Genomic DNA, 14,389 nt, shown 5'->3' with positions numbered 1-14,389 from the left:
TCTTTAGTAACCAGTGCTCTGACCATGTAGGTCACACATCTGCTCTCAGTATTTCTTACATAGTGTGGAGTCCTCTTCATCTGTGGATAAATCGTATTTGACATGTGTTCCATGCCTCTGAGGAGACCTTTGTACTCCCCTTTTCTTCACTAAGTTTTGGCCCAACTCTATTGCAGTGTGCTTTCCTGAACTAATTCTGCTGGTCTTAGGAATTTATTTCCCTGCCTATATGTAAATTAAAGTGTGTAATGTCTCTGTCTCTAATTACTCTTTAGGCATAGTTTATGGATATTTTTACTTGTCTCATTTATTGATCTCTATGGTTTTTAGGAAGATCCATGAGGAAATTGGAATTTAGGTATCTGTTATTGTCTGTGGGGAGCTGGAAGCCTTGTCACAAAACTTTAATATTTGAAAAAAGAAATTGTTATCCTGTATATAAATTCAGATAGCAAACTACATCATTAAACCTAAGTTGAATACTAAGTTGCATACTAATACTAATACTAATACTCAGTTGCATATCAGCTGAGAATTTTTCATAGTATCAGTTACTTCTTTAGGTATGTCCAAATGACAGTACGATATTCTGTTAAAGCAATATTGGGAGAACTATATTAATGTAATATGATACCAGTATACTGAATATCTTATTCTGAACAATATCACACTTGGGGGAAAACTCTTTATCAAAATCACCAATGTGTCAGTCTCCCAGGTGACATATTTAAAAACAAAATTGAAGTACTTAAAAAAATTATTGTAATACCAAAGTCTTGTTCCTTTAAATTGATAACTGTTTTTATTTCTTTATATTTCCCACTAACCAATTCAGTCATTATTGAATGATTCCTGGGAGTATACTTTAGGTAATGTCAGCTTGTATCTTGGTCATGAGTGCCAGTAAGATCTTTTGTTCTGGGGGAATGCCTGATTTTATTTCTTCATTGTCTTCACAAATTCTTCATTTTCCCATAGAATAGTTACCTTGCATGGTCCATCAAATTGGATGGTAGTGAAAAAGGGAGTTGTGCATCAGCAGCACAGCAAAAAAAAAAGGGGGGGATTTTTTTTTAAAAAAGTATTCATTTCAAACTGAAATACAAATGGAGAATTGAAACTTTGATTCCTTTAATGGAAGATAATCTATATAGTAGCTTCCCAGGATGTAAAACATAATCTATGCAATTTTACACTGTGATTAAAATAACATCTCATGTGTAAGCCTTAGCAAATTCAGTAGGATTGCTTTTTATTTTGTGAATATGAGTGGTTTCCCTACACTGCAGCTGTCACTCCTATACAGAGTCATTGGGGAAAGTATAAATATGCAAAAAATTGTTTCCAGAGAATTACAAAGGACTATTGTTTACAACCAGTATATTAGATTTGATTATACCCTTCCGTCATTTTATACTTAAATTGACTTGATGTCAATTTTTGAAATGTTGATTGTTAAATTGAACAGAAAATTTAGAGACAAATTACACTTGGTACCTTCTGATACTATCCAAATTCTATTTTGTATTATTTGTGATTTGGGGAAAAATCCTGCTGATTTTTTTTCTTTAAGTACAATTTTACTACCTGTGTAAAATAATGGTATTAGCTATTTCAAACACTGTAGTTCCAGTGGTGACCACCAAAACAAACAAAAAAAGAAATAAGAGAAAATCAAATCTTGATACACCTCTTTTTTTTGCCGAAACATCTTAACCTTCAAAATGCCTAATTTCTTATCTAATTAAGAAATATGTAAGTGTGTGGGGGTGGGTGTACAAGCCCCCAAGTGTCAGGATTTAAGTAGAGTAATGGAGAAAAGGCTACCATTTGTTTGAGAAGATGTGGGTTTCTGTAAATATAACTGGCTCTCCTGAAATGAAGACAGAATAGAGGGGAAAATGTGAAGTGACAACACAAGAACTACAGATGAGAAGGTGAAATATTAAATTGAGAATTAATAGAAAAGAAGTTATGCACAATAGAAAAGATGTATCATAAAAAGGGACTGTGATTAATTGGGCTGAGAAAATTCTAGAGACTTGTTTTGCAACGAATAAAGTGGTGAATCATTTCTCAGTACAAATATCTAATTTCTGGGTCAGGAACCCCACACAACTAAACTGATCAGCTTTCTCTGGGAAAAACTAATTTCTCACAAACTTACTCTCTGTTGAAGATATAGAACCAGCCACAAATAGATGTCTTATGTCCCCTGGGATGAAGCAAGTACAGGAGAGAGTATTATATTAATAAGTGTATCAAATCGATAAATAATGCATAGAGTCAATTAATTGCCACATAAAAATATAAATGCCAAATAAAATATGTAATTAAGCTTTCTCTCATTGATGGTTTCTTTAAAAACCCTAACCTCTGAAGAATGGAAATGATATCAAATGGAAGACAAAATTACACTTTTCCTACCGACTAAATGGGGGCCACATCTAAAAGAACTAATAGAATGGGGAAAATGTGTTCTCTTTTTTTTTCTGCTCTAATATCTGTTGCTATGAAATATTTGCACAGTGTGGAAGATAACCAAATTATGTGTTTTTGCTAATCAAGTTTAAGAGACTTTATTATTTTAAATAAAATATATTTAAGTTTCATTTTAAGTTATTTACAAGTATATTTGAGTTTTATATATCTTCTATTTTATGGCAGGGGTCTAGGATCACCAGTCTGACTCTCACATGCATGCACACGTATGCACACACACACACACACACACACACACACATTTGGCTTGTTAAAAATTTTTCATGGTATTTATGGGGACTTCAATTAAACAAAAATTTCTTGATTTAACATTATACATCCAAACAGAAAACGAATGCATTGTACATTTTTATTTTAAAATCCAAGAGTCAGTTTGAGTCACTATAAAAGTTGATCTTAAGCTCATATCCCCAAGTAAACTTTAATTAATAACATTTTTACTCCTCAGATCAGTTTAAGATAGTTTTTGTTTAAATTTAAGTCTAGTTAATGTACTCTTGCCATCACTGTCAAACATCTATGAAATATTCTCATTTTACTAAACTTGAAATATTTCTCAACAAAAAAACAGGCCCACATTGTTTCTTTTATTTACAGAAAAATTGTGAACTTTATTGTTTATTAATTTATAAATGATTATACTACAAATCAAAACTGTATATGAGATCTTAATTTTTTTTTCAGGATCTTTCAACTTTTTCCCTTAGCAAGTATTTCAAATATGACTCTTAACCTCAGGTTCCTTGTGACTCTTAACCTCAAATTCACTCATTTGTCCCCACACCTCAGAGCAAGGGGGAAGGTGCAGGTGGAAACTCCTTTAACAAGCCCACCCTCAACGAAAATGTCCCAACAATGTTAACCAAGGCTCAGATTCTACTTGCAACCCATTCTCTCCTCCATCCCTTCAAAGCCTGTCCTCACCAATCCCAGCCCCTGCCCCCAATATTTTCTAATGACTCTTTTCCCTTTGCTCACACCCATGCTGCTGTACTTCAACAGACACATTGTTTATATCACATATTTTTCTCAAAGTTTTAATTAGTCAAGTTTGTTGCCATCATTTAAAAATTGGAAGATTACACATAAAATGAAAGTCTGGCTTATTTGAAAAAATATGAGTATCTGACTACATGTTGGCAATAAGCTGAAACAGAATACTGGCCACACCTTTCAATGGGGTGTGGACTCTCCTGTTGGCCACAGTCTTCACCTGTCCTTATTGTCTGTTTCTAGCTGGCTTTCATCATTTATGTTACTTGTCTCTTCCTATAGGCATTTGGATTTTCCATATCTACTCACTTATTTTCCTTATTTCCTTCATTTCTCTGTCCACTAGAACTGAACTCTGTTTTGCTCTGTATGTTGCCCTCTAGGTTGAGTGTACCTTGTTAAATCTGATTCTCTTCTCTCCGTTCTTTTATGTACCACGACACCATACTCCTTTGTTTCTTTTGATCTCTGTGGCAGCTAATTTGGTACCATTTTCCTATTCCTCTTACTCTACTCTTAAACGCTATTTGTTTCTACCCCAGTAGCAGCTTTTTTTATTCTTCTCCTTAGGCATCTTCTCTATACACCCTGGTTGGGCAAACTCATCCATGACCTACAGGGTAAATATCCATTCACAGATCAGTATCTCCAGCCCATACCTTTCTCTAGACTTTCCTTATTACTTAGAACTTCATGTATTCATCTGCCCACTGGACATCTCCTTTGGAAGATTTTTAAATTTCTGGAAAACTTAGCATTTCAGGCTAAGACTTATCTTTCCATCTCCAACTGCCATCCACCCATTCCATCAAAAAATCTTGCTCTTTATACATCCTGAATAGTGTCATCCAAGCCACCACAGCTGCAAACATAGGGTAATGCTAAACTTCTCCTTCTCTCTAATCCTCTCTTCTCCCAAACAAAGAGTGATCAAATTCTATCAAGGACACTGTGTGGGTATCTCTCTCACACAGCCCACTGTAACTGCCTAGTAGGTCCCCAACACATCTTTCCTGGGCTGATGCAACGGTCTCATAACCGATATCCCTGTTATCAGCATCTTTTGCTCAGGACCAAGTGTCACACTGCTGTACATCAAATTATAATGTTCAGCTTTTTATATCCTTTAAATGGTTCTTTGTTACTAACAAGATAAAACTCCAAAGCCCTGTGCATTATATAAAATACCTGTGGCATGACCTCTGATACTTCTCTAGCCTTATATCCCATCAATTCACCCCATCACATCCCATATTTCAGTGTTGGTTCCCTGAAACCACCACATGCTTTATATCACCTTGTTTGTATAACATGACATCCCCTCTGTTAGAGTGTTTTCATCCTTCTAGGATGCTTTCTCTAAAGAACTCTTCATCTGTGAAGAATTCCTAACTTGCCCCCCAAAATTTACCTGTTCCTGCCTTTGTGACATCATGGTACCTCATACCTGTCTTTACTACAACATTGATCATATATGTTTGCCTAGTGGACAAGTTACATAAATGACTGAAGAAGGCCATGAATAAAAATAGAAGAGTGAAGTCTGTGGAAAACTGGAAAAAAAAACCTACCTTATTTAAAGTGGCCAAGAACCCTTCAGTTCTAGTTCATAGCAGGGATGTATTTTCTTCCATGCATACCCAACCTTTTGCAAATAATAAATATCCAAAACATTTTTGTGGGATATGAAAGCAAATGAATAAGTTATTTTTATTGAGTAATTAGGTGTTTTTTTTTTTTTTAATTTTCCTACGGAATGAGCATTAGCCAATGATTCTCCAAGTGTGGGACCATCAGCATCACCTTGCAACATGTTTGAAATGCAAGTTCTTGGGCCTTACACCAGAACAACTGATTCAGAAACACAGAAATGTTTTTTGATAGCCACTAAAGTTTGAGAACTATTGGTATAAGTTAATGTTTACATAAAACTATAAAGATAAATTTTAAATGAAGCTAAATATAAAAATATAATAACGTTAAATTTTTATAGTCTCTTATTCTTACAGTTCTTTTCAAAAATGAACTTTTTAATCTAATCTAATCTAATCTATTAAGGTATGACAAAGGAGATTCCATTATCTTTGAAATGATTAAAATTATACTCTCCAAATCAAAAGAGAATTTCTATTTTTATGCTTATTAAAATAAAAGTTTGAATTACTCTAAAAGCTTCGACCAAAGCTAAGTCTATACGCAGAAAATGCAGCTAGTAATTTAGACAATTATCTAATTTAAACCACTAAAAATGTATTCATATGCTTTGGACTCAATATTCTGAATAATTGACACATAAGATATATATTTGCCTGAATAGCTACATTACTCCCTCAAATTTTCATCTCAGTTTTCAGACCTCAAGCTAAGGAACAAAGAAATTTTCTATATCCTGCCTTATAAAAGGGCGTTCACGGTATTTTCACTATTCTCCATTGGAGCTGAAAGTTATTCTTTAATTCAAAGATGAAGAACTGCTGTAGTAATATAGAGTTTCCCCCTCAGTGAGCATTATTATAGAAACAATCTATTATTCAGATGAATTTAATTAAAGGTTTTACAATGTAACTAATATTTACTATTATCATAGGTTTGGAAGTTTCCTCTTTTTAAAGATTAAATTTGATCTAGAAAGGGAATTATGACATGATTGCTAAAAGAAATCTGGGAAAAGTTCAGTCACAGGTTGCAATCAACTTTATCTTATGTTTCCCCTCTAGAATTTAGGCAAAATACATATTTCTAAGATCAGGAAAATTGCTGGTAGTTGAAAAAATTATGTTTTATCTTTTATTAACAATGAATGCTAATGACCATCTAAATCAGCATATCCATGCCAGAAAGTCCTCATGTGCATATCATTTGGAAACATTTGTTTCATGACAACACCCAAATCAGGGACAGTCCCTCTTCATACTGCATTTGGGCAACTGGTGTCTGTACCATTTGTGTTTGGAATGCTTCATCAAGAGAGTCTCTGTCAATGTGATGACTATATGGTCATCCCAGGTCAGGTGTGTTTTTACGTTCACATAAACGTAAAGATGTTATTGTAGGGTAAGGTGTTATTACGTTCACATAATTTGAATGGCTTCTTTAACTTGGCATTTGGAAAAGGAAGAAATCTATTGAAGAGAAACACAATAACAGTATTAATAAATGAAACATAGATATATTAAGTAGTTGTCATATAGACACCTTATTAGGTATATATACTACTGATGGCATTTGCTTTCATTTCCAGTCCCTCTTCACTGAGATATTTTAACCTTGGGTAGCTAAAAGCAGCCCACAACCCTATCCTGTTTTCTGCCTGATCTCCCTTATCCCAAACCTGTCTTTTCTGCTTCTTTCCTTTAATGATGACGTGACCAGGTTGGCCGCGGTGTCTCTCAGACATCATCAGCATTTCTGAACCTGTTCCAGAAGTTCTCTGCTGCTATTGCAGCTCCCGTAATTGCTGTCACTGCTACTGCAGCACTAACCTCCCCCACCTCCACCCATGTGTGCCATGCTTTCCTGGGTCAGGACTCACATTGCTTCAAGATTCTAATCTGGTCTTACTCTTACTGCCTTTTTCTTTGGTATCTCTCACCCTAGGAAATCTCCCAGGGGTCCTAGTCTTTCAAGGCATTACTGACCACATCTGCTCTTTTAAAGGGTCCCAAATTTACCTTCAGATTTACTAGATGGATGGACTCCCTGGTGATCTTTTCTGGTCACTAACATTAAGACCACACTGGCTGTACTGCCCATTTGTCACCCACTAATCAGGTTAACCAGGTCAGTACTGAGTTCACACTGAGTGATCCATTTTCCCAGTCTAACTGCCAACTCCTGCCTTCTTTGACAATATTATGGGTTGTTCTAGCAGCCTGTGGGCAGTATCGTATACTCACTACACACTTAGGAGTAAGAAAGATTCATCTCCTTTTGGGGTGCCTCTATGGAAATTTCTCCCTAAAAAGACAAGGCAGATATGTCAATTATCTTTCCTGTTTCTCCCATCAAATTTGATCTGTTGCTCTCTCTGACTCAGAGATTGAAGTTATATTTCTCTGCATATCCAGAGCTATTTGGCCGGAGAAAATCTCACAGTGATTTTTAAGGCTTCCAGTGTATGTGTCAGATGTGTGAATACCATGATTTTAAAAAGGTACATAGACAGTAATTCACAAATCCTTATTTTGTGTGATAATAGCTGATAGTAGACTTAATTTAGATGATAGGTTTTTTTCCAGACCCAAATCTGGCCATTGTACCTGCTCTGCACTGTGGACACTGTGCTACTCAGCCAGACACCTTCCTCAGGACTGGGACAGCTCTGCTGCTGGGAATATTGACTACTGAGTGCCCACAGCTCTGCTCCTCATTGAGAATGGTAGTCAAAGACAGGGAACTGCCTTACGTAGGTTATGGAACTTCTCACAAGGTGGCTGTAGCACGTGACTAGCTGATGCAGGAAGACAAAGACCAGATACGCTGACCTGAATTTGACATCACTCTGAAGGGTCTTTCCAGCTCCAGAGCTCCCAGGAGAGGGGGCTGAAGCTCCCATTGCATTTGCATAAGAGTTTAACTTCTTCTGCCCAATCCTGCCTTCCTCCTTTTCCTCAAGCATATCTCCTGAGAACACTCCTCATAAGACCTTTTGAACAGACCTTTCTCAGGATCCAACCTCCCACCACCTCTACTCCTTTGGGGGAGGAAATATCTCTGCTCAGGGTCTTCACAATACACCGTTTCCTGCCCCTGCTATGCGTGTCCTCTCCCTTACCCCACTGTATCCTTTAGGGTGCAGGAATGCTTGAACTAAAGTTTCTCTCTACTTTTTAGTCCATAATTCAACGAATCAGAACCAAGCAAGACTAAATTCTTTCTGATTTATATTTAACTGGGTTTTCATAGTAAAATTATTAGATAATCAAAGTTCTAAGATTTTGCAGAAATTAAGAGAAGTTGAACGAAGGGAATGATTGGGAGTTTGTAATTGTGAGGAAATTCAATGATTAGAAATATATGGAGGACTTTTTGGAAATATTTGTTTTTCTGCAAGAAATATTATTATTTCTAATATTCCCAAATTGATTCTTAAATTAGAAAAATTGTTTTCTTCCAAATTTGAGTAGATAAGAACTGGCTCCCAGAGGAGAGGATAAGAAAGACAGAGAGAAAAATAACAGTTCAGATGGATAAGGTGCTCTCCATTCTGGAAAGTTTAGTAAAACTATATTCTAAGTCCCATTACCACAGGAGATCAGGTAGAAATGTAGCTGTGATCATTATAATTTTGTGAAAACTATGATTAGCATAAATATATAAAGAAACTCAAAACTGGAGGGAATGTTAAGAGTCCTTAATATTAATCCCAGGGAACCCTAGGGGAGGTTAATAGAAAGGTTTACCTTGGGGGAGAGAGATCTTCTTCTTCATCCTCTGATATCAAAAATAAAATTGTGTGTATGCATTTATCTACATTTATTTAGAAGAGAGTTAAGATTCTCATTAAATCCTCAATATGGATATTTATGGCCCAAGAAAACACCAACTCTTGGATAAAACTGAAATTTAATAAAATAAGCTGCTGTTTTATTCTCACTTTATCCTGATTTCCTGTTTGGCCTTGAGCCACATATTTAACATATTTGTGTATATAGATTAGAGTCATAATTCCAGGCTTTTTAAAGACAACAATGATGGACTGTCTGTGTGCTTACATGGGTGAGAAGTAAAAAGCTCTCAGTTAAATATGACACAGGATACACGAAGATGAAGCTTCCATACTTAAGCAGCTTCTTAAAAGTGACATGTTCTGAGAAAGACGTAGCAGTAGTTCATTCATGAGTGTGAGAAACTAGGTACATCTTAGAAGAAAATCATGTTCGTGTAAGCAGTTTATCAGTACTTATAATTACTTGGGAGAGTGTAAAAAATGGGTAAAAACTCTTATTCTGTTGTTCTTATTTCAAATTTGTCAAACGTTTTAGTAAACAAAAGGCTAAATAGTATTTTGGTTGTTTAAGTTAGAAAGCAAATACAGTACAATATGGAGACTTAATTTATAAGGATATTTTTCGGTGGTGAGAACCACGACAGGATTATACTCATCTATGTTTTATATTTCATGCCTGAAAATTCTAGCACTGAACAAAATTCTCAATGTGTATTCTTTCCGGATGAAGTGCAGTTAGACAACTAAATCTGTAATGCAATATAACATGGTCATATGAACCTAGTGATGCAGAAAAGACGATCTGTACCACCTTGGATATGACCAAACTACAGGGGCAAACTAAATGCCTTGTGCGGTCATTAACTTAAGAAAGGCAGTGAATTGTTTTTAAAGGAGGAGGGTAATGTAACTGATGAAGAATGAATAAAAGTAGGCATTGACCTTCAGTGCACTGTAATAAGCTTGCAGAATTGATTTGTAAACTGCTTTATAAGTCAATTCCATGTGCATTAAAAACTAATCAAGTGACTTTGATGCAGTTCACTGATTTTTAACTTGGCAATTTACTTGAGCATATAAGAATTGTTAGAATTATGTAAGAATGCTTGCAAAACAGTTAACTGTGATACACTGTTGTTTAATCTTATTTGCACAGATTGGTTACTCTCATCTACAGTTTATTAATCTAGAACTTAAAGGTGAACATATTTGGAGTTTGCACATTGTGTCATGTCTTTTATCAGAAAGATAAATCAATTACAACTGTATTGAATACTGTTAACTACTAGCTCACAAATGAAAGCTTACAATAATAATTTAGCCTGCTTAATTATCAAATTTTCTGTAATGGGTAATTTACATAAAATGAGAAGTTTAAAACATTTCTGTGTATGTTCTAAAACCAGAATGTAGCAATTAATAACCTCTGAAAAAGGTGAAATTAACAGTAAGAGTTGCATCAGGTACGAAGGGCATGGTAGAGAGTTCACCATTTCCATGAGCTTCTGAGTTCTACTCAATCAATCATTTTTGGTAAACATGGGTCAATGCAATTCCAGAAGGCTAAGATTATCTAATTAAGTTGGGCAGAACAATTAAATATCCTAGTTTTCCACAGTCAGAATTGAAGCATATTTTCAGTTTAAGATCTGCTTATAGATATTCATTTATCATGCTCAGGCATTCTGTCAAGAGATGGGATTTGGTAAGCAAAATAGTTGGGTGCCCTGCCCTCATGAGGCCTATGGTCCACTGAGGGACAGAAATGTTAATCAGGAAAAGGGCTAGAATCAGAGAGATAGATCAAGAGATTGGATTTGCTATAGGATTTTGTGGTATCTTTAAGAGTTTTAAGTGAAGATGTCAATGAGGCCAATAGATATGCAGGTTTGGAACTAAGAGAAGAGGTCTGAGCTAGAGATGCAGATTTATGAGTTATTGGATTAAATATGAAATTAAAACTATGTGTGCATTTACTAGAAGAGTGTATTTAAATGCAGAAAAGTCCATGAGTTTTGAGAGCGATCTTCCATGTTTCAAAACCATCCTCAAAGCACTGAGGAAAAGTTCATAGTAAATATATTAAAGATAAGGGTACCCATGACACTTAAAGAATATAAGAAGGTAGATAATATTGTAGCCCAAAGACTCCGACTGACTGACTAGAAGGGCAATGTGTAATTGTCAAGCCATGGGGCCATGTGGACATAGACTACTGCACTGGCAATAGGGTTTTAGAAACTCTGCATTTTCTTGTAGATGATACTTAGAAAAGCTTTGAATCACGCAATCTTTTTTGGATGTTTTATCTCTTCATTTCTTTTAGTAGTTATTAGTTTTTAAAAAATATATATAAGGAATGCATGCTTGATGTAACAAACAATAAAGATATATAAAGAAGAATGCAATACATTGCCTTCCCCCACTTCCAAACTCACTTAGCCAGTTAACATTATGAGTTTGGTGTGTGTTCTTCCACATCTTTCTCTACTGCTGTAAAACTTACATCGACAAAATATAACCTTTTATGATTTTTAATGAAATGTCATGAATATTAAACTGAAGCTTGCTTTTTCACTTAACACTATTTTTTAATAAACTTCTAATTCTAATCAAAACATAAATATATATGGGGCGCCTGGGTGGCTCAGTCGTTAAGTGTCTGCCTTTGGCTCAGGTCATGGTCCCAGGGTCCTGGGATCGAGCCCCGCATCGGGCTCCCTGCTCCGCGGGGAGCGTGCTTCTCCCTCTCCCACTCCCCCTGCTTGTGTTCCCTCTCTCGCTGTGTCTCTGTCTATCAAATAAATAAATAAATAAATCTTTAAAAAAAACATAAATATATGTATACTTTTTTTAAAAGAAGTTTCCTAAGTATAAAAATGCCATGATTTATTTAACCATTCTCCTTCTGATGATATTCAGACCGTGTCTTGTTTTTGTGTTTGTACTACCCTACAAATGAGGTTGATAAGTACCTATTTTCATTTTAATAGATATTGTACGATGACTTTCCAAAGAATTTGTAGCAATTTGCTATCCCATCAGCAAAGTGCCAGAATGCTCACCAGCATTTTTTGCCATCACTCCATGTTATGTGCTTTTTTTTTATTTACTGCTAAATTGAAGAGTGGAAAATGATATGCTCTTGTTTTGATTTTCGTTTTTACTGCCAGTGAGTTTATATATTTATTAGTTAATATTTTAATTTTAATACCCACCTTTTAATGTTAGATTTAGTTGTCCTTCTAAGCATCATTCATTGAGATATGTATAACATTTCATGCCATATTCTCAGATTTTGGAACACAAAATGACAGGAAAAAGAAATTCTTATCTATACATCTCTATCTGAAACCAAAAGCCTTCCAAAAATTTCAAATGGAATGAGGAATGTTTTTATACACTGTTGACCCCACTTTTCTAATCCACACATGACTCATGGTATTATCTAATACAAACCTTCTAGATAGGTCAGGCCAACTTCTTATGCCCACCTCATTCTCTTCCCTCTTACTTGAAGTACAATAGACCCCCTAGTCCCCCAAACACACATATGCACTATAATCTCTCCTGTGTCTGTCCCTTTTACATATGATGCCCTATCCCTTCTTTTCCTTGCTAAACTGTATTCCACCCTTCCCATTTCCTTAAAAATGGCTGTATAGTGTATTTAACACTATGTAGTACGTAATAATATGTAATATGTCTTTAATTTATTGAAATAAGAAACCTCGTGTCTTCCAAATAATGCTTGCATGTCACTGGAGTATATTTAACCATCAGAAACATGATAAGATTATTTTACTGTTTTCTTACTGCTTATGTGGCAATTCATATTAGTCTCAGAAGCTTTCTACAATATCCCTCATTCCGGCTATAAATGAGTTAATTATTGATTAATAACTCTTTTTACATGGTATTTAAATTTGAGTCAACGATACTTGTTCATTTGTTTGTTTGTCTTAAGGGATATGTCTTATATATGTATAATGTGTGTGTGTGTGTGTATTTGTCTTGTAATAATGTTTTTTCCTGTCTCCATTTGTAGGGAAACTTTTTGGGTTTAAATTCCCTGGTCTGAGAGTTCTCACTTACAGAAAGCAGTCTTTACCCCAAGAAGACCCTGATGTGGTAGTAATTGATTCATCTAAACATAGTGATGATTCAGTAGCCATGAAGCACTTCAAGTCTCCTACAAAAGAGAGCTGCAGCCCCTCCGAAGCAGATGATACAAAAGCTTTGATACAGCCCAGCAAATGTTCCCCCTTGGTGAATATATCTGGACCTCTTGACCATTCCTCTCCCAAAAGGCAATGGGACCGACTCTACCCTGACATGCTGCAGTCAAGTACCCAGCTGACTCATTCCAGATCGAAGGAAAGCATCTGTAGTATACGGAGGGCTTCTTCAGTTCACGATATAGAAGGATTCAGTGTCCACCCCAAGAACATATTTAGAGACCGACATGCCAGTGAAGGTATGTTTGTTTTTTTAAATATGGAAATGAATATTAATGGGTAATGAAAGGTAATTTCCATATTGTTTTTAATTTTGACATTAATCCCTATGCCTTGGGGTAAGAAATGCAAATAAATTATGGCAGTTAAAAATTAGGAGTCCTACATTCAGAGTTGTTACTGATTTCCTCTTTGAACCATAGTGAATAATTTGGTTTCTTCTGGCTTCTTTTCTGTGTTTCTGAAATGGTATGATAACCATTATCTGCCTACCTTATGGAATGTTAATTAATGCTTTATATAAGTTATGCTTAGGTGATGACACTATCATCTCAAGCATAATTAATTTTGCTTCATTTCACAAATAGTCAAGCCTTGGGCAGAATGAGTGGTATGCCTTCACAGGACTATTAACCAAGTCTTTCCAAAGGAAGACGTGTATAAAATGTGGTGTACTGAGCCATCAGAAAGCTATAAATGATTGGGTGGGGTGGAGATAGGAAGGAAGAAGGGGAAAGGTTTAGGGGAAAAACAACCAAAACAAACCCTGAGAGTACTGAAAGAACAAACTTGAAAACCGAAGTCAGAGCAAGTCAGAATTCATTTATTTTTCCCTGGCCTCTTGGTGTTCACACTTACATTAGCCAGTAGTGAAAGCAGCAATGCTTAATAGACACTGGCGAAAAGAATTCATCATTAACATGACAATGGCCAACATTTACTGAGTATTTGCTACGTGTGAGACAATGTAAATGCTTGACACACATTAACTCTCATTTAATTCTTACAACAACTCTGTGAGTTAGGAATTATTATTAAACCCCATTTTATAGATGAGGAAACTGAGGCTTATTTATGTTACATAAATAACTCGTCCAAGGTTACAGAACGCCAGGGTCAGCTTTCACACCCAGGACCACCCGTCTCCAGAGTCCACAATACACCAGGCCTCACCAGATCACTGGGCTCATAGTGTAGGGCACAAGGC

General features: G+C 35.6%; 1 protein-coding gene across 2 annotated transcripts in view; it reads left to right on the top strand.

Annotated features, from left to right (window-relative positions):
• The window catches only part of KCNH7 (potassium voltage-gated channel subfamily H member 7), a 481,606-nt gene that overhangs the window by 324,620 nt on the left and 142,597 nt on the right, over positions 1-14,389 (top strand). For both annotated transcript variants that reach the window (XM_027591038.2, XM_027591037.2), the window contains exon 4: positions 12,993-13,421. In XM_027591038.2, coding sequence (XP_027446839.1) covers positions 12,993-13,421 — 429 coding nt within the window. The remainder of the gene's footprint in view (positions 1-12,992; positions 13,422-14,389) is intronic.

Source organism: Zalophus californianus, chromosome 3 (assembly GCF_009762305.2).
Source record: "Zalophus californianus isolate mZalCal1 chromosome 3, mZalCal1.pri.v2, whole genome shotgun sequence".
NCBI classification, from domain to species: domain Eukaryota; kingdom Metazoa; phylum Chordata; class Mammalia; order Carnivora; family Otariidae; genus Zalophus; species Zalophus californianus.
Note: the sequence above shows the minus strand (reverse complement) of the source record. Positions and strands in the feature narration are given on the sequence as shown.